The 21,788-nt window shown below is 39.8% G+C and overlaps 1 protein-coding gene across 1 annotated transcript in view; it reads left to right on the forward strand.

Annotated features, from left to right (window-relative positions):
* The window catches only part of ror1 (receptor tyrosine kinase-like orphan receptor 1), a 148,173-nt gene that overhangs the window by 86,915 nt on the left and 39,470 nt on the right, over positions 1 to 21,788 (forward strand). Inside the window, exon 2 of the mRNA XM_036570227.1 lies at positions 20,277 to 20,348. Within this exon, the coding sequence (XP_036426120.1) occupies positions 20,277 to 20,348 (72 nt within the window). The remainder of the gene's footprint in view (positions 1 to 20,276; positions 20,349 to 21,788) is intronic.

A 21,788-nucleotide genomic window follows, 5' to 3' on the forward strand; every position in this document is an offset into this window, starting at 1 on the left:
TTTGCATAATGAAATGTTTTTTAGCTTTGCAACTGCTCAAGCCTGTCTGAAGGGTTTTTTATGATTGATTAAGGCCTTTATTTTGGAGACTTCATCGTCTGTTCTCACAGAGCTCCACATTTCCAGGCTGGTTGGATGAAGTTTGGAGACTTCACTGTCTTTTCTCACAGAGCTCTATATTTCCAGGCTGGTTGGATGAAGCCTGATCCTAACCGTGGCTGTAATCTGCAGGCCAGGCTCATCTTTGTTCCTTCTTTTCGTGTGTAAATGATCACAGGCATATTTGAGAGGAAAGTCGGAAAGCGAAGCAGACTAGCTGTAAAAGTCATTAGCGTTCCTGGGCCGCCCTGCATCTCTCCCACCTCGCAGGAGTCATCAGGGGGGTCACCAGACGGCCTTGCCTGCCTTGACCTTGCTCTCTCATGGGGGAGAGGGGGTCAAGGCACCTTCATTTCATGAGTTCAAGCTGTGATGGATGACTGACGGCCCTGCTGTGTCATAAAACAGTGTTTGGCTTGAGCTGTTACTTGCAAGGATCGCTTTGTGTCCCATGGAGAGGTAATAAGGGAATGCTATGGTGAACCAATTATATTCCTGTTAACTGGTGTTACTTGTCCTTTTTCTGGACCTTGCAAGTCTTTAATTCACGTTTAGTACATTTTCATCCCATAATGCACTGGTTTCCAGCCATAGTCCTGCATGTTTTGGTATTTTCCCTTTTCTAACACACCTGATCCAACGAATAAGGTAATTACCTGCCCTTCCTGAGTTGAAGTGAGTCGGAAAATCACTAAAAAGATCATGCCTGGGAATCATTGCCCTAAAGCCAGAGATTGATTACTGACCAGGCCAGTAGGCCCAGCATCCAGGGGCCTTTTAGGTCCAAGGGGCCTAGGCTGGCCTCAGTACTCAAGGCCTGAAGTGGCTCAAAGACTGGGGACAGTCCTCTGCAAAAAATATAAAAATTAAATTAAATTAAATTGAACATAGAGCCCTTGAATATTTAATGAAAAATATTTATATTTTATATTAATGAAATATATTTAAGTTAAATAAAGGTCCCTCATTCCATACTCTGACGCTATATTTTAGGTTGACCAAGGATCTTCAAAGATGCTTGTGTCCAGGGGCCTCATGAGATCATGACATTTTTAAGATATTGACAGTGCTGCATATATAGACGAAAAGCAGAAGCTTGGTTAGCGTCATTAGCTTACATAATAAAATCGTTAGAAATGCTCAGCCTCTTTAGTGTTTCTTCCAGGAAACGTTCTTCTCATTCCAATGAAACCATAACACATTCCACCTCCCCAAGTGTCCTGTCACCTCCTCCTAGTTATGAAACACTGGTCTGGAAATAGTGCAGAGGAAAGACAAAAATGAGATCAGTGTGAAAGAAGTGGTGGATGAAATCAAAGGCCAATGATTGCTGCAGCAGGGACAGTGTTTGTGGAAGCTAAAGACTGGCCAATGGCGAGACATTCAGCCAGCCTAATTTATGCTCTTCTGCATGCAGAAGATGTGGAACTTTGGAGCAGACCAATCCACACATACATCACTGAAAACATAGGCCGAGTGGATAACGGACTGCCATATTGCCTCCATTTCAGCCTCCTTTTTTGCGTCTGATTCTCCTCTCATTTTCTAGCTCTCCTTTCCTTCCCTTTCATTCTTTCTCTCTATCTCTCACATGGACACATTCTGAGTGATTCTGCTGCTGGATTGTAATTTAAAGAGAGAATTGACAAAGTCTTTAACATGGCTACTACTACTGTTTTTAGCTATGCTACTTTTGTCCATTTTTATAGATAACAGAATGTCGTAGTGTCTGTTTGAGATTACTTAACAACTCACTGCAGTGAGGCAATTGTGGGATGATTCAGGCATACAGTTTGAGGCATAAGCTTTTGTTACTTGTAAGCTACATTAGCCTTGTTCCATCAGTGCAAAACTAAAGCATCGACTTCCCCGAACTACCTAAACCTAAAACTAAACAATCTTTAAACACCGCACATGTCTTGGCTGATCGACATTCCTAGGTTTTTCAGTAAAAACTTTCTCTTTCTCACTTTTCCTTGTGTATTTGTACTTTTTTTTTTTCAATCATTCATCACTCGGTTGCATTCAGTCTTCCCTTCTCCCACTCATATATGCTCAAACCCCTCCTCCCCAGTTAAAACGCTTGTTACTGGTCTCTTGGTACTCGATTAAACAGTCTATGCCGCAAGGACAGGAGGGAAGAAGGGATGGAGGGCTGGAGGGAGGGAAAAGAGTGCTGGAGGAGTGGTGGTCTCTATGGACCGTCAGCGGTTTCTGCTCGTTTCAGACAGTGTATGCGGGCAAACTTAACCCACCAAGCAGCTATTCCAGATGTGCGGAATCAAACGCGGTGGAGTGCATGTGGCCCGCAGACAGACAGGCAGAACCCCTCAGAGAACAGGAGAGACTCTTAACTCTCTCTGCAGTCATAAGGGACCTGGACCGGGTTAGACTCCAGCTCATCATGCCATTGAAAGTGCTTTGGTTCGCTTTACCTTAAAAGTGAAACCCCACTGCGTACATGCCTTATGACCTAGATCACATTAGTCAAACTCAAGGGAGACATGAATTATGGCTATATGGTGTTTATCCATGTGAGAATAGTTCTGCACTAACAAGGGTGCCAGTGTTCTCCATGGTTCAGAAACTGTTGCTGATCCATAATATCTGTGGTCTACTCATTGTTCTCACTTGTTCTTTGGCAGTTTTGTTTTTCACTTTTGTTGTCATCCAGCTTCGGATTGCAGGTGACATCACCTGGATTCGTACAGCCGCTGCTGTGTAATCATCCTTTCCTTCTTCAAATACATTCTCTTTAATATCTGTTTAAAGCAGGGCTGCCCTGGCCAGGTCCTAGTGATCTTGAGACCACCCTTGAGAGTTTAGTTCAAACCCTAATCTAACACATCTGATCCAGTTAATCAAGGCCTTCAGGAGCATCTGAATATTAGACCCAGGTGTGGGACTTGGGTACCCCTGATTTAAAGCAGGCAAAGTATAGATATTTGCTAAAGCTGACACCACTTGCTTTGAGGACTAAGAGAATTGCCTCAATGGTAATATAGGGGCAAATTTCCTTGCAGAAAATCTGTAGGCTGGAATTTGATTTGAGGAGATGGAAGCAACTGGACTCAATCACATGCCATCTATTCAATTTCAAAGTTAAAATGTCCTGCCGTCTGATATCCTTGTGAGGCTCAAAGCTTCGGGTGAGACTAAGGCTGTTGTTCCAGTGCATAAAGTACCAGAATTCTTGCAACACCAAAAAACTGGAACTCTCCATTTTTTTCCATTAGCCACTGGTCCAGTACTAATGGTACCAGGTTTATAATATTAGCCACCTGCTCAAGATTGGAACCAACAGGACCTAGGCTTTCTCCTCTGTGTTTAATAATAATTGCAGCTGAAGCCAATGAAAAATTTGCCAATTGACCAACAAGTGCATCAGAATGTGAAATAGAATGGTATGTTGATGAATTGATTGCTACTTTTATAATTACTCATTTGCAGAGTTCACTAAGGTGACATAAGATAGTTAGCTAACACTAACATTACTTGCATTTATGTTAGCCTCCAAAGAACGAATGTTTGGGTTCCTATTTCCACACTCAAAAGTAAAAATCTAAGCTTTATCTAATTCTACACATGATTCTGTGTAACTGTAGAAATATAGCTAATATTATATAGTTAATAATATTTCATATCAGTACATCTATTGTAAAGCAAAGATAACCAATATGATTAGCAGAATAGGCACTTCAGCCTTGTACAAATAAAATAGCCAAAAAGACAATGAAAGTGTTAATTGCACTTATGATGGTCCCAACTGTCTCTTTAGCAGGTGGAAAATGAACTAGAACTGGAAGCAAAAGTTCTGTTTGTTCCCACTTGGTCCAGTTCTTATTTTTGAATATGCAGTGAAAAATGCCCTAATTGTCATCTAAATGTTGCTGTGGATAGAGCGTAAGTTAGTTGGAACCTAGTTTCAGAGCCAAGCCTCTTTACTGTGGGCCAAAAGCAACCTCAGCAACTCTCTGAATGATATTCCTTCTACTAGATAATTATGACTATGGAACTTTTGGCAAAACAAAGTCTGCTGAGTTCATATTGGCCTCTGCACCCTCATTTTTATTATTCAGAAGTATTTGGGATATTTTTAGAATTTCTCGTTCTCTTATTGCTGGTTGAATAAGGATGAATTTTTGCTTAAAAAGCCCCAGGAATGCTGGCAGAGATTACTAAAAATGCTAACACAGTGCTGTTCCTGGTTATGTTGTACTGTACAACTAATTAAATTAAACCTATATAAAAAAGCATCACTGTGATTTCAGATTACCAACATTAGATCTTCTCTCTTTAAAGATAAATCATCATACAGAATGTGTGAACAGAGACCCAGTCCTTGTTTCTCTGAAAAGTTGCTCATGGCTATTGAGTGCTGCTCTGTGAGCAGGTGATTCACTAAATGAAGACATGTGATAAGATCTCAGGAGCAGAACATTACTGTAAACATCTCCCATATGCTATCAGGTTCTGGCTCATACCATTCTCAAGTGCTTTTTCCAATCTGAATTTTTGCTTTTTCAAAGAACAAAGCCTGTGTACTTCTCCCATTGCGGAGTAGTGCTGGATCCCATCCGAGGCCCGACAGGACATGCTAAAGCGGGGTAGAGCTGTTTGGGGGTTGGAGTGATTGGGAAAATCCAGACCCGCATGTGTCCCCAATTACCCAGATGTAAATGGATGGTTCCAGACGTTGAGTGAGGTGGTGGTGGTGAGAGGGAATGAAATCGCTAATCAAGCCCAGATCCCCTCACCCTGAGTGGGCTGTTAGAGGAACTTCCCCTTTGCTAAAGACCTCTCCCTGTTACCTGTACATTATTTACAATTTAAAACATCACCACGTTCCCTTAACCAGGCCTGGTCTATTGATTGAAGGCCGAGAATGGGCGCAATATGTTACGGGTTAGTAGCATGCACTAGAGCGGTACTGCATGAGGAATACGTTTTATCTCAGCAGTCTGGGACATCTCACGACCGGGTCTCGACAGGAAATGAGGTAATACTAAAGGAATCTTTGTTTATGTGCCCTATGTTCATCCTTCTTTTTCTCATTACTTTGCCCCTCTTAGACTCACGTGCTTCGCCGGTCTGCATAATGTGGGCAAATTACTATTTTGTGATTGTTCTAGAAACTGTATGACCTTTTGCGATTGCAGTCTCGTAATATATTACATTGGAATACCCACCTGGAATGTCCACCTCTACCACCTCTACCTTTCCCCATTCTCCCTTATTTCTTTGCATCTATTTTTGGGCCTCAGATTTAGAGGCAACATGATGGAGTAATGGCCTGTTTTAGTGTAGGTCAGGCAGGTATATAAAGTTTTTAAAGTTTATAGTAGAAGAGGGTGCAGTCTTTCCAGCAGGCTGCAGCTGGAGACAGGCAGAGACAGACATACAGCAGGTTACCTGCAGCCGTTACGTAATCATCAGGAAATAAACACCTCCTGGATTTCTGCCCCTCTGGAGTTTTGTGACCACTAAACTGGCCCAGTGCAGCCATGCCCTTACGCTGAACCCCTCAGTAACTGGCTGAAATCTACCACTCTCATATTGCTCGAGCGTACCTGCACCCCACAGCCCAGCAGGCTGGGAACTGTCACTCCAACTGTAACTGTAAAACTACAAAGCGTATTTATATCAAAAGTACTCCGTAAAATGGTCAATGAGTGTAAATACAACATAGATGTACCTAATAAACAGGCAACTCTGTATGCTTTGTACAATACTGGGTTTACATATTACATATGCAGACATACATCCAACGCACACACACATGCATGTAACTCCTGCTCCTCCCACTTTGCTGTTTTCATTCTAGCCCCTAACAACTCCAGGCTGTCCCAACGTCATCACTCTTTGTTCTGTTTTCAGTCAGCCATGTTCACTTCATGAAAACACAAGCATATGGAACACTGCACAAACTCTATGGAGTGTTACAGTTAAAAGTTTGTACATGCATGGAAAGTATCTGAATATATATATGCTAATAAGCTTGGAAATGCATTTGAATGTTACTACTTACTACATTATTTGCTTAGGCCTCTAAGATCTATCCAGCAGTCAGTCAAAGTTAGTTGTTATTAATAGTCATACAATTTGGACAGTAATAGACTATTATTTTTACTACTATTGAAATCTCTTTTTACCATATCAACACCAAAGAAGACTTTTACCATCTTTCCACTTCTGAGTGCACTGTTTGCATTTGCCACTCTACTTACCTTCAGTTCAGCGAAGAAGAAACTTTCATTAAGACTGGAAATTCACTTACAAATCCACCCCCCAAGGGGCAGTCCAAAGGGAGAAATCTTCTCTACCAGTGACACACTCCATTCAGCTCACTGATTCCTGATAAAGAGCGTGTTTGACTGCAAAGTACCAAACACGAAACACTCTATGCTAATAGGTTTTCATGGCAAATGCACACTAACACTGACCATGTATTGCACCATGACCTCCAGATGTTTCAATTTTTTAAAAATTTGTTTGTTAAAAAGGTATCTTGTGAGACAGACTAGAGGAATGTCTAAGAATTTGTGGCTTTATTCAGTCATGTCCTTTACATATGAAATGAATGCAACAGCACTGAGCAATTGTAAATTTGACAGAGGGAAGCAGATCTAACAGCAGACATTAGCCACATTTTTGTGTCAGCCTTGAAGGATTAAATGGAGTAAATAACACTCAGGTACGTAACAGACCCATGTTTCAATACTGGTTATCACTGTTCTTTCATTGAAAACTTCAGAAACCTTCTTGAAAAATATATTTTAAAACTTTACACAGTCCTAAAGGAAGGATTATCTCCATTATGCCTCTGCATGTGTTTATGTTCTTTGCTACTACGAAAAATTAGTACCGTAACACAACACTGGTATCGAATCTGTAGCGTATTTCAGATATTGGAATTTATATTGAGGGAGAAAAAGTTGGATCGGAGCATCCCTAGTTAAACTTATGTTACTTCTAATGAGAAATTCCACTAGGATTCATCCACTGCTGTGACCACTACATAGCTTTACTTTATGGACTGACGGTCTGTTCCTTTCCCTGGCAGCTGATCCATGCTTCCCTGTGTGTTGTCTGCTTATGGAAGTCTTTGTGGTTTTGCAGAGGAATAATACCCAGCAGGGCCACGCGTATCATAGCAGAAATAATGTTATTCTTTAATATAGTGAATCAATCAAAGTCCGATTCCTCAAGAAGACACTCACATTTTGCAGATATGTTGGACTATTCTCGCTCCAGCCTTGACAGAACGATCTTAGATTTTTGGCAGCATTTTGTTGCATCGACCACACTTTCCTCTCTCGCTCTTGCTCTGGCTCTGTCTTTCTCTTGCTGGCTTCCATGTTCTAGCCGCTGGAGCGCTCATGCTTATTTCCCTAACCCATGTAGGGAGTGGTATTAAGACAGCGTCCACATGATTGACAGGACTGAGTGCTGAAGACAGCCAAGGCTTCAAAAACGTTCTACTTGCACTCTGTCCAGAGCTGGCCAAATGACAAATGGAAAGGAGAAATAATAAAGGCCTGGCCATTTTAGTGGAAACACAGATCAGTCTGGCTCCTAATCCTTTTCGTCTTGCCGTGACTGTCACACCACGGGGTCAGGTGACAAAGACGTAGTAAGAGAGGGAGACTCTTAAGCCTACAGATGTTTTCCATTCTTCATAAGCAGACCTGTGAATACTGTTGTAGAGCCAGGAGTGGATCTCGTTTTATAACAGACGGCGCGTATTGATCACTGTCAGAATTCTCCAAGATTAGTTTCCCAGTAGTGTTTTAGGAGAATATATCAATGCAGATACAGCACCTCTAACACTACTCCCCTTCCACACAAATTATGACGGTGCTGATAATACAAATGGCCTGTGATGCAGCGATCATACCTGTCATCATTTCCCAGCTGCACAGCCAACTATAACTCAACAAAGTAACCCTTCAAGGGAAACAGCTGCAAAGTTGGAGAAACTGACACAAAATTTGATTCTTGTTCAGATTTCTTCTTAGTCGAATGCTGACCAAATTGGCAGATCTCACTGGAAAAAAGGAGAAATTTCTACTTTAATAAAACATATATAATGCAGTATATCACATTGTATTACATTCTCAAAAGTAAGTAAACTGAAAGACAAAATGGATGTAATATGTTACATTCATTAGGGAATGATGTACACATTTGAATCAAGTAAATTCATTATATCTTTTTTTTTAGGCATTCATTTTGGTGTTATATCTACACTCGCTGGCCACTTTTTTAAAGTACACTTCCTTGTATCTACACTTACTATCCAGGTCTACTTACCATATTGGTGCACTACGATTCATTAGTCCATCTGTTTCTGTACATAATGTGTTAAGCATTGTCAGGACCCAAACAGGACCACCACTGAGCAGGTATCATTTAATAATTCTCAGCACTGCAGTGACACAAATATCAATCCAACAGCATTCTGTGGCCAGAATTGGGCAGAGAAACAGAAGGACTACAATCTCTAATTGTAGAGCTACAAAATGTACCTGTATAGTAAGTGGATCTGATACAATGGACAGTGAGTGTAGATACAAGGTAGGTAAAGTGACCAGTGAGTTTATGTCTGTGGACATTGATTTTCTTTTTGTTTTGGAGTTTCACTCTACGGAAGTTGGCTGATTACATGTAAAGATCTCTGTCAGCACCCTTGGTTACACCGTGTAGGCCTGTTTTTTTACCGTCGCATGTTTAGAATAGAGCATGTGAGCACCTGACAGATGTGGGCCAGATGCTGCATGGCTAGATGTGTTCAAGGTACAGAGTTCTCTGATGATGGTCAGTTGTAAGGAAGTGTTATTAATACTCAATCAGTTTCTGTAGCTTGCATTATTTTCTGCAATCATTACAAAATCAGTACTTCTTAATTATGTTATTTTCTGCAGTGATTACACAATCCTTACACATTACTGTCATGCACAAGGTGCCTCTTGACTGATCTCTCACTGCCCTGCATCATTTGTTAGTTTTCTGTTAAGTCTAAGGTAGACCCTTTGAAGTATTTGAATCATTCTGATCATGAGCGGACACATTTGGACCAAATCCCTGACCTTTCATTCTATCTAAACTGTAATGACTTTTAAAATTCCTCTGTGTTAACCGGAGCTTCTCAGAACCCATCTGTCCCAAATCTCCGCTTAGGACTGCTGTCATCGTATGGGGAGTGTGTGCCTGCAGCATATGTGCTCCGGCAGTGCTGATACAGATCTAAACGGTGCGTGGATTTCGCCCCACATTCCTGCATGATCCTATTGCAACGAGAGATGCCTGGACACTGTGGCACGAGAGCGCTTGGGTCATTAAATGGTAAATTAATATCATGTTTGTGACATGTTGCTGGTCTGAACAAACAGTGCTTGCGGTTTCTGGAATTAAACTGCAATGTAAACGATGCCTTTGCTTTGATGTAACTCATAGGCCTTTAAGGAAAAGCTAATCTTTCCCTTTGCTGCTGTCTACAATGCATGAGATGCCTCCAGTAATGCCCATCGGTCTGTGAGGCTAGACCTACTGCTTAAGTTTCAGAGGCAGTTTAGCAACGTTTTGCAGCTGTGAAACAGGCTCAGTCCTACTATATCCACTTAAATATAAACAGTACTGTTCAAAAGTCAGAGACCATCCATCATTTATTTAATTTCCAGTCAAAACGGCCATTAAATATTTTTCTTTTATAAGGAAAGGCAAAGAAAATTTGTGGAAAAAATAGAAGTTTCCAAAACTGGAGTTCAAAAAATGATTTAAAGATGCAGAGAAAATGGGACTCCTAACAGCCATGCACGGCTTGGTAGACCACCAAAACTGTCACCATCAGACAGTACTTAAAGCTGTCATATTTGAGAGAGAGGAAAAAATCAAGCTCCACTCTTGTTTCAGATCTGAAAATATCCACAGCTGTTTCTGTCCATCCTTCCACTGTGAGAAGATAGCTCAACACTTTGAGTCTGAAAGGATGTGTAGCTGTCAAGAAGCTGTTGCTGAGAAAAGGAAATAGACAATTTACAAATCAAACAAAGAAGCTGCTGTGTTCTCAGAACTATGGAGTGACCACCCCAGAGTCCAGACCTCAACATCGTTTAATGTGTTTGAGAATTCTTGGATTATGAGGAACAGTAAATGCAACCATCTTCTAAGACTGAATTTTAGAGGTGTGAAAAAATATCCCTGCAGATTTCTTAGAAGAAAATGCAAGGCAAGACTCCCAAAAAGAAAGGAAGTCATAATAAAGGCAAAGGGGGAAAATCTGAAATTCCTGATGCTGGAAAAATGAGTAGCTGGTACTTAATAGTCGTTGTGACTGGAAATTTCATAAATGAAGGGTGGTCTCTGATTTTTGCACAGTATTGTACACCCTTTTGATGGATGGGTCTTGCACAATATGCATTTGTACTGGCTAAGGCAGCAGCAGTTGACAGTAAGCTTTTGAAGTCTTTCTCATTTTCATATTAACTTTCACTTATTATCATAAACCATGACAAGAACAGGAAAACAGTGCTGGGTTCTGGATGACCAGTGTTAAAACAGATACTATTTGAGCAACCGTTTTTGGACATTAGCATGTAATAAAATTAGCATTGTGGCAAGCCACAAGTGTCAGTTTCAGCCTCGCAGCCACTTAATTACTTTCACAGCATGAGACAGAATTGTGGCCATAGACACTTAGTTCCACTGTCAGCAGGCTAACCCGCATTACTGAGACTGCAGGCCTGTTTTTAGTTATGAATCATTCTATCAAGATTCTTTTGATGTCAGGTCCCATCTGAATTCACCCCAAGCATTTGGCTGTGACTTTGAAAGGATTAAAAATGCCTGGAACCATCAATAATGTGTTTATGAACCAGTTCATAGAACTAGCTCTTTGAACTAGCCCAGCTCAGAGTCCACAGGTTAAATTCTTAACCTCTGACTTATCATTCATTTATGAGTCTTAATGCTTAGTATTCTGTATGTACAGTGAATTATTCGGTGACAAGTATAAAACTAATCTGTAAGTTATGTAGTTATGAGAGTGAGGAAAGGACATCTGGACCTGCTGACAGGTCCTTAATAGGGCTGTACAATATATTGTTCCTAAACAATATATATAATAGCAGTTAGAATAGCAATATGCACATAGCCTGTAACCAGTCATGCCAAGTTTTATTGGGTACTGTGAGCATCCTGACCAATAATAGATGTAAAGCTAAATGGGAAAATATCAAAAACGTCGTTTTTTCTTAGTGTAAAAAGTTGTAGAAATATGGATTACATTTTGACTTAAGACAGCATTATTAATAATGTAGGTAGTGTTTAAAATTTAAAGTCCCCCTTCAATATTATTTGGCCCCAGTGGATGGGGATAACACCTACAGAACAGACAGAACCCTGTAAGATTGAAATCAGCACTGTAAGAGTGAATTCAGAACTGTAAGAGTGAATTCAGCACTGCAAGAGTGAATCCAACACTGTATGAGTGAATTAAGCACTGCAAGAGTGAATTCAGCAGTGCAAGAATGAATTCAAAAGTGTAAGGGTGAGTCCAGCACTGGGGATTTTGGTGTGTAGAAGCTCTTTGGCTCTCACCTGATTGAGTGGGCATCAAGCTGTCACTTACTGAGAGACTCTAGCAAGAGTGGCTCTGCTGAGCCATGCAAATCCACTGAACTGCAGGCTGCCCTGCCTGAAAAGCTATTATACCATCAATGATTTAGGGCCCAAAGACTCAGTGGTGTCTCGGCACCCTCAGGCTAGTGCTGCCTCATTAGCATTAGCTCCCAGGAGGAGAGCCCCGCAGTGGGCCTGGCTGCTGTCTATCTGAAGCAGGCTAACGGAGAAGACTGGCCTGCAGCTGCTCAGGAGCCTTTGTTCCGTTCTGCCGTTTGTTGTGCTAATGGGAGAGGTCCTTGTATTACACCCTCTGTGTCCCAGACGCCCGCTTGGGTTCACTGCCCAGTCTGAAGCCTGTCTCTGCCTGGCCTGTACCAGGCAAGCCGGCTCCCTGGAGCCCAGCAGACTTATCACATTACGGACCAGCTTCCTGAGACAGGACGGTGAAGTAGGTGCTGGAGGATTTGGGGGGCGGACTGGTTCCTGTTGCCTGTGGTGCACTCAGGTGGAGCTTTTCCCTCCCTGCTTGTCCATTGTTGGTTTTCCTTTTGTACAGGTCAAGTCAGCCTGGCAGTGACGAAGAGTCCCCTAGCTCCCTTCTTCGGTCCACAATAAACACCCAAAATTCCCAACCTTCTCACATTCCCCTGGAGAAGGTAACGGAGCCATGAATCTTTTCCATGCTTCCTTCTTTTTCCATCCTCTGGGCTGCGTTCTGGACCCATTTCTACGATGCTCTTGACCGTTAGTTAAGTGCTTGTTTGCTGCAGGGCACTGACAGTGGAGAAGAGAGGAAGCCAAAATAAACCCCAGCGTTCAGGCTGGGATCTGCGCCCATCTCCAAACACGAGTTTACGAGCAGCTTCATCAGTCCCTCCCTCCTTCTCTCACTCTCCACCCGCAATCAAACAGCTTTATTGTCCAACTTGCTGGCCCAGCCAGCTTCAGATTTTCCGTTCACATCCTAGAGCCCAGCATAATTACGCTAATAATTCATTAAGGCAGTGGATGTGTGCTGGTTCCAAGAAGAGCATGTAGTTCACAGAATATTTGCAGCCTCTTACGTGATTTCAATTTCACTTTTGGAAGAATCTTCATTGGCTTGAAAGTGAATACACAATGAGGCTTATATAGCATTATACTATGTGGTCTAAATGTGCTTACTTCTGTTGGAAAATGGAACGAGGGTTCACTTTTCAGCATACAAAACATTTTCCTAGTTATTCCTAGTTATTTTTGTGAAACGTTTCTTTCAGTCATGCCCATCTTATGCCCCTAGAGGCCTAAAGGAGTATTCCAGCATTTTGCAACCTTATCTCTGTGTACCAAATCTCAAAGCACACTTATAATAGAAGTCATTGGGCAGTTGCTTCAATAACTCATGCCAATTGGTTTTCTGTTCTTCTTCAAGTACAGTGAAAAGCATAATTATTGCCGCTGGTAAACAGTGATACGATACAGATGAGGCAGAGATTAGACTGAAAAAATCAGGATTTTTCCTTTAAATCTCTTCACTAAAAGAATCAACACTGTAGGTCTATTTATCATGGAAAAAGGTCCGATCTGGCTGTAATTTGAATCTCCTATGCCACTCCATCACTCACTGATTGGAGAGGAGAATACATTTCAGGATGTGGGATCTGGACTTTCTGTCCAGATGAGTGATCTCATTGCTAACCCTGTCTACCACTGACAGCTTTTTCTTTAAGATACAGTGCAGTTGTGTTCTCCAACAAATGTTATGGCAGGAGAAAAAGCCAAATTTTCATAGTTTAACAGCACTCATATCAATAATATGTACCACATAAAAAGCTATAATTTCAGGGTCCTGAAACAAATCAATCATATTAAACTGTATGAATATGTACTCAGATTGAAAAAGTGATTTTTATTTTTTTCTCCCCACATCCACACAAAACCAGATACATGGCGCTTTCCCAAAGTCTCGGCCTGTGCTCTAATAGTGCAGTTTTCGGTTGGCTTACATGAATCTAAGAAGAGATGTAATTTTACACAAGACCATATGATTCTGGGAAAGGTCTGAGAAAAGGTACAGTCACAACAAGACAAGACTTAACTTTAAAAGTTTTGAACATATTATAATGAATATTATAGTGCCTGCCTTAGATTTAAGTGCATGTTGATCACTTGAATCTTTAGAACTCATGTTAAACTAATACATCTATTGTAGAGTGGCGAGTGAATAAAGCCCCTAGTGCCACCTTTGAGCTGGGAGATTTGAGTATGGCTCAGGTTTCCCTGGTGATTTTGGCCTTAAATCAGTCTGTTTGCTCTCCGTTAAGGGCCGTCATATTGTCTATGACGTTCAGATTTTGAGGGCATCAGTCACAAATGCTCATAATAAAACCTGCCTTTGTTGTCGAGGAAACATTAGAATACTAATCTCAAAATTGCCCTGCAATTTTCCAGATATTTCTTGATTGTCTAATGATGGGTTAGACTGCAGATGTGGGCTGATTAGGGTAAAAATGCTTTTCATCTGTTTTGATATAGAGCTGGTCCATCCAGCGCAAGCACAAAGCCTCTCTCTCCCTCTCTCTCTCTTTCTCTATTCATGGGAGGTTCTTGTACCTTGTTGTCCGTTAGTGCTGCTCTCTTGAAGTTAATCAGTGTTGTGTTATGTTTGGCGTATGTTCACTCATGAAGGAGAGGGATATCAAAACAAGACAAAAAATAATATAAAAAGAAGAAAGTGAATTGTAAACAGAGGGAAAAAACAACAGAAAGAGGAAGAGCATGGAAAGAGATTTTGCCAAATAAACATTTTAGCCATATCAAACTGAGAGTCTCACCTGTGGTCCGTTCTGCCACCAGAGGAGTTGCAGCATGTGCATGTTGGCTACAGTGAAACATACCTTGTAGTATCAGAGCTTTGAGCTACAATGTTTTCTATCACTGTATAAAAGATTCAGGAGGCTTTCTTTGAAGTTGAATGCACAGTTGAATTTGCACAAACTCATTCAGAGCTCAGTTCAGATTGATGAGCATTAACTATATTATTGCTTTATTCAATCAGAGTAGCAATAAAAAGCAACTGATGTGCGATTTGTATTCTGATTCATGTGTTTATTTGTTCAGAATGGTAGTTTGTGAGACCAACTACAGAAAGGTCTACACATTTTCAGCTTTCTTTACATATTAGATTCATGCAGCAGCAACACTGAGACAATGTAGAAAAGCTGATTAAACAGCAGAAATAGCCTCATTTTTGTTTGGGTCTTAAAGGGTTAAGGCCTGTGAAGATCACTCAGTTCAAAAAATGGTTGATTTAAAAAAACCACCTTGATAAATCATCAGTGATTAGTTGGGAATGGTTGTGTATGATAATGAATATGCAAACTGATTATTTGATAAATTGTCTAGATTAATCAGTGTATTACTGATATAACAGTAAAAGTCCTGGTTTTAGGTTTAGTTGGTTGACTTTGCTCCTTCAGAACCATGCAGGCTTGACTCTTCAAGGCAGAACGAGATGCAGGTTAAGGTGATTTTGGCAAATTGTACTAAGTGGAGTAAGAGGCTACTTGGTAATGAAATGTGATAGTATAGAAAGACTCTATTTAAGAGTTTTGTACGTGGTTCATACCTCACTGGCTGTAGAGAACACCACCTGTTCCCCACAGCCCAGCCTGTTCTCTGTATGTGTGTGTGTCACTCTTCAGAGTCATCACTGGCAATAACAGGTGTGTATATTAACAGCTCATTACAAGTGTGTAAACGCACATGTATTTAATGGCAAATTAGCACCCAGTTAACATAGTCACACTTCTGCCTTCTCTGCACTGTGTCTCTGCCCCGTGTAACCTCAGAGTGTATGTACACATTTTTCTGTCCAGCGTACTCTTTACATATTAAACTAAACACAGAGGAGAGTTCTTGGAGTTTTGTTTAATCTTTTATAAAACAAAAGGAAGGTGCTGTTTGATGGAAATAAGAACAAATGGCCTTAAATTAGGTGGAAAAAGAAATGCTTTTATTGCATAACAATTAAATGAACAATAAAAATTCTCTGCAGATGTGTGGGCACTGGCCTTTGGCAGGGATTTCCCTTTCCCAGCTCTTTTAATGTTTAAAGTGTTTTGTTACATTACATTCTTGTAAAAGTGTTTATGCATATGTTCTGTATATTTGGTCAAAGTATATTCTCACATCTGCAGAATTTCTGTCATGTATGTAATAATGAAACAGTGGATTTGGTGTGAGACAAGGACAATACATTTTATTAATTCCAAGGCAGAACATGCGTATGTAAGAATAAACAGCACAATAAAAATGAAACAGGGCAGAGGCTGATTTGAAGTGTTTGTGAGATTTGAATTCAACTTTTTCTTCTTCTTTGTTTAATTTTAAAGGGCCATATCATGGAAAACCAAGTTTTCCTCACTCACTTTTCTGATACAAGAGTTTGATGTCATATTTAAACATTTTCAAAACAAGTTTCATAACATGAAAAATGGCTCTAAAAATTATTGTTTTTGATGTTATAAACACAACTCATATATACAGCCTATTTGGCCTACAGCAGTTCAGCTCCACCCATTTATGTAGAAGCTATAAGGAGCGTTTCAGCCCATACTGCCTAGTGAGAGAGGTAAATTGCAGGGTAGCCAATCACAACAGACTTTAATTACATACATCAGTCTTAAAGGTGCAGTAATAGAAATGCTCTGTTTAATTCTAAGTGATAAAGAGAGGTTGAAAAGTTGGCTTGTGTTTTGTACATAAACCCTCTAAAAACATTCTAAGACAGCTTCATGGGAAAAATTACGCTTTGTTTGACTTTTTTAGGTTGAATAAAAATTATTTTTAATATACTCAGAAAATTGATGTATGTTTATGTACACACATTATAAATTACTAATCATTGTCACAGTATTGATTATTGTCACAAGATGATCCTCTTACATATCACTAAGTTTTCATTGTGTGCTGTGCGGACGTAAGTCAGATGTTCCAAATCATCAACCCCTTAAAATCCCAGGCTTATTACATACAAAGACATATTATTCAGCAACTACAGGGACTTCAGTACCAACTGGCTGAGCTATTCTTAGGTTATAGAAGTGTGTAATAAAACTTTGGGCCTGCTGGTGGATCTTGACCATTTAAGAGGTTTAAGTGCTCACATGACCCAAATGTAAATAAGCTTGTCTTCAACAGTGGTACATCAAGTGTTTCAAAAAGGGGTGGGCGTTATGACAAAACTACACCGTCTCAATACCTTTTTATAATACCCAAAATGATATTTTGTTTTTGTATATTCTGCTACTGTAAATCCCATTAAACTGGACTAATGATTCTGTCATATAAAAAAACATATTATCATAGAATTTGTCATAATTTGCATTTCCCACCAGTACACCACTAGGTACAGTTCTAGTGTTTTTAATATAGTGCAAGGCAAATTGTAATCGCAATATAATTGCAGTATGGTATCTGTTCATATTGTGAATGCCTAGTATACATGTTTTTGATAGCCCTGGTCAGATGAGGTAAGGACAGGTAATTAGAGTCAGTCTGACTTGGACCTGGATGCATATTTGTGCTGCACTGTAAAAAAGGTTTGCCAATTCAACCAAAATTGGTGGTTAACAAGCAATTTAACTGGTTTAATTCAATTCAAGTAAATACTTTGAATGAAACAATACAATGAAAACTTTTAGTTTAAAGAAACAAAATCTGTATTTTACATCAATTCAAACCTCAACAGCACTTAAAAGCAGCTTGTGCCCTGTTCCCCTTTTTACACTATATGGACGGCATACTGCCTAGTGATTTTGGTGGGAGGGGTTTGGTGTAAAGGAGAAAGGAGCACTATAGAATGAAATTTGATGTTTTGACTTTAGATTAACTGGCTGCCTTAAAACTGAGATACTGAGATTTTATTAAACTTGATAAGTTGTCAGAATGTGACACACAGATTATATTACTTTTCACTTATCATTTGGTGCTTAATAAACTCAATTTTTTGAGGCAGCCAGGATACTTTTTTAAGTTAAAAAAACAAACCTTTTTTACAATGCCTCTGTGCCAGAGTTCTGGATGTGTCAGTACAGGGCCGATTTATTCTCCCTCTCAGCCCAGGCAGCGGGGAGCCTGCATGATCCATTAACACCACTACAGTTTGCATAAGGTACCTAAACCTACTATAGCTACCAGAGGAGCACACATGTGCACAAATCAGATTTGTTGTTTTTTCCTGAGAGTTCATTTTGTTAGTATCAAGCCTACATTTGCTTGATTGACAGAGAATAGAAATGAGCTAATGTTTTGCATTCCTTAAACACCATGCACCTCTGTTCTGAACAGACTCCAGTCACTGCGGCCAGCAGAGAGCCACACAGTGTTTATTGTCTTCCGTAGCTAAAGGGATGAAATATTCCCTGCTCAGAGTCAAAAGAACCCATTGTACGCAGAGCATCGCTTGCTGCAAGCCTGTCAACACGTGCTGATATTGTGTTGCTGCGCTGTAATGAAATCTCCTCAGTACACTAACAAGTCTGTAATCTTCTGGTATTAAAGGCTGTTTTACCTGCTGTCCACTGGACATGGAGAGAATGCTAATAAACATGTATTTTTCACTAAAATGCATGAATGAACTAGTGCTGTCACGATTATTCATAAACTTAATTACTCAAATGAAAATAAATAGATTAAAATTTACATTCTCAATTAATTAGCAATGACTTGTTGTCAGTTTGTATGATGATAATGCAGACTTTCGGCTCAAGCAGTTCCGCCTGAAATATTTAGCCGAACCATCCAGGACCCGACTGCTCACATCAGGTTTGTTCTGGTTTGGACGTCACTTCTCAAATATGTATCAGGTTCGCATTTCATGTCCAGGTTCTCACAGCCTGCCTCCCACTTTTAACAGATTCTACACTGCATTTCTCCCTCCTTACTTTATTCTTCTTTACTTTCACTACCATGTGGCACGCTGGAGTCACACACTGAGGTCCACAAGGCCCATGCTTGTCTGAAAACAGGACATAAACAGTGAATCCATTGAGGAAAGTACACTTTAGTGGAGGCAAAAGAACATTCATTGTTTGGCCAAACATATTTTTATGTATTTAGTATGTATTTTGTGAGTTTTAGAGTTTTAGGATTCAACAGGTCAAGGCTTGCTATATCAGCGCCACACAGTGTGACAACAGTGCAGTATGGAAAGTTTATCCAGACTAAATTTTGTCTTATATATATATTGTCTTATATTTTATTTATTTAGCTCTAATGACAGCTATCATTCTCAGTACATGGTATCCGGCACTGTCCTGTCAGGTTTTATTTTGTGATGGAAGGATCAATTCGGGTTAGGTTTGGACACAATTTTGTTGTTTTCAGGTCAGTTCCTGATTCAGATCTTGATGATGTGGTCCGGGTTGGGTTCAGACTCAAAACACAATGCTATGTGTCAGGTCGCTTTGGGCTCAGGCAAAAATTCTCGGGCTGTGTTTGGATTCAGATCCAAAATTTCAGCCCTATTAAAGCTCTACTTACAGTCTTTTAAATGTCTCTTGGTTTAGTGTTTTTTTTACCTGTTAAGTATTTCACAATGTTTGAAAGGCTATACATGGTTTATTATTGTTAATGATCTGTTTTTATTCTTTGGCCTTTTAAGAAACTTCAGTCAACCAGTCAAAATAATCTGTTAATCATAAGGATGGACATTTCAGTCAAATTTGATACTCAAATTTGTAAGGTCATTTACATTAATAATGTTCAAAAACTACCCATTCGCTCATTTTCGAGATCATTGTTTTTAATGAAGGTGCACAAGACCACTGACATTAATATGCACCACCAGTCAACGTAAAGCTGTATTAAGTAGGCAAGGATCTCCACATTAACTGGGCTTTTCAAGATGTGCTTATAAAGCCACGTCCATGTCATTTGAAGCACTGCGCTTGCTTGAGATGTTTATTCTCGTAACACTCCTGTTCTTGCCATACTTTCAGTTTCACTCTGCAAACTACACAATGCCTCAGAGACACTGAATGAGTAATATAATGATATCTTAACAAGTAAGCACAATTTGCTTGACTTAGCGGAACCAGTAATGACTGCCCAATGGGATATTTTGGACATAATCTTGAAATACAGTGGACTAAAGTGGATATGAATAAAGTGTAAAATGAGCTTTCAGCTACTTTCTTTTTTACTATGCAGTATAGCTGCGTTTTTATGATCTTCTGCATGGCATTATACTTCTGCAATAGTCTTTCTACTTTTTCTTAATTAGAGATAACAGAGATTCTGATCAAAACATAAGACACAGGTTCTTCACTGCTGGTGGAGAATAGAGTTCAGACATTTTATGGTTCTTAAACATAAGAATGTGTAATGTTAGATTAAAGCTAATTTGTACGCCAAAAATTCCAATTTACTATCCAAATTTCAGAAATTCTGCCTCATCCTCAGTAGATTACTCAATTTCTATTAGAATCATTAGTGACAACCTTAAACAACTTGAGAATGTTCAAATCCAAAATGCTCTGTAGAAAATAAAGTGCTTCTCTTTCTTCCTATAGGGGCAGAAGCTCCCTCAGACCCGAGCGTAGTGACTGCCTCCAGCTGGAATGTTTCCAGGGCAGGACAGAAAGGTGAGTATGTGTGCTGTGCTGTATTTGTTTTAGTTTTGCCGTGCCGTCTGTGTGAGCAGAGCCGGAGTGAGCTGTGGAGCTGAAGGCTGCAGTAGGTGGCAGATGGACAGTGATTGCAGGATGTTGTGTCTGCAGCCTGAGTTTGGTTTTGATTGCCAAAAGAGACACCATTCATAGCTGCAGCGTATCAGCGTGTGTCAGTAGCTAGGAGTCAAAATTGTGAAGGCGTCTTATTATGTGACTGACATCACCTTGATTCTGCTAGATGTGAGTGTGTGTGTGTGAGTTTGGGTTTTCCTTGCTCTTAAAGTCAAAATCTGTACATAGTCATTTCACAGCTCAGCATTAAAGAAACGATTTGGCGAAAAGTCATATTTACACAAATTTTCCACTTACCCCAGATGTTGTCGATCATCAAGACATGTTTTGTATCCAAATTTTGCTGCACTGGAGCTACAAGGGTAACGTTGCTAACAAACACTAATAGTCACCCAAATCTTTCCTGAAATATACCTCTACCCACTCAGACCAGATCTAGCTCTTCATTAAGGCCACCCAGACTTGTCGATGTGGTTTAGAGCACAGTATGGCTTAAAGTAAACTATAACTGGATAAACTGTATAACTATAAAAACAAACACAACTTCATTGTGTAGCTGAATGCTGTAGGCAGCCACTTTACCCTGTAAAATTCCAGACTTATTACATACTAAGGCTTATTATTCAGTAACTACAGGGGCTTCAATGCAAGCTGGTTGAGCTGTTTTTAGGTTATAAAAGAGTGTAATAATACTTTGGCCAAGTAAGGGGTTAAACAGCAGGTCTTCTGCTAAAATTTGGCTGCCTGTTGCATGCAGGCATATAGACGCTATAGATTATGTTACAAGTTTCTATCAGTTCTTTTAATGATTAACATTAATCTTGAATTTTAAAACTGAAGATGTATGTTTAATAACAGAAACTACATAAAAGAGGAATCTCTAAGAGAGGAATTTGACACAGTATTGTCATCATTTAGCTACGTGGTGAAGTTTTGTTCGTTTTTGTAGTTCTTATTGTAAAAAGTCAAAGCAAGTCATAGTAAATCATGTGTCCTAAACCACATCTGCAAGACCTGGATGCTATTTGTGTGGGTTGAGAAAAGTTTTGGGGATGTATTTAAGGCAACATTAGCCTCGTAACTCCAGTGCTAAACTACTGAAGCAAAAGTTAAACATTAAACATGTCTTGGTTGATTAACGACATCTGGGGTATATGGAAAATTAAATTAGATTTTTCGCCGAAACATTACTTTAACCTTCCTGGGTATCCATGTTATATACACTTTAAATGCATCTTTATACATTTGTATGAAATTGTTTCTCACTCATAGCTCATTGAAACGAGTAAAATCGTGAGATTCTAAGCTTCAATTGATACCACATCTTTGTTCTTAAGTAGA

This window comes from Colossoma macropomum, unplaced genomic scaffold (genome assembly GCF_904425465.1).
Source record: "Colossoma macropomum unplaced genomic scaffold, Colossoma_macropomum, whole genome shotgun sequence".
NCBI lineage: Eukaryota > Metazoa > Chordata > Actinopteri > Characiformes > Serrasalmidae > Colossoma > Colossoma macropomum.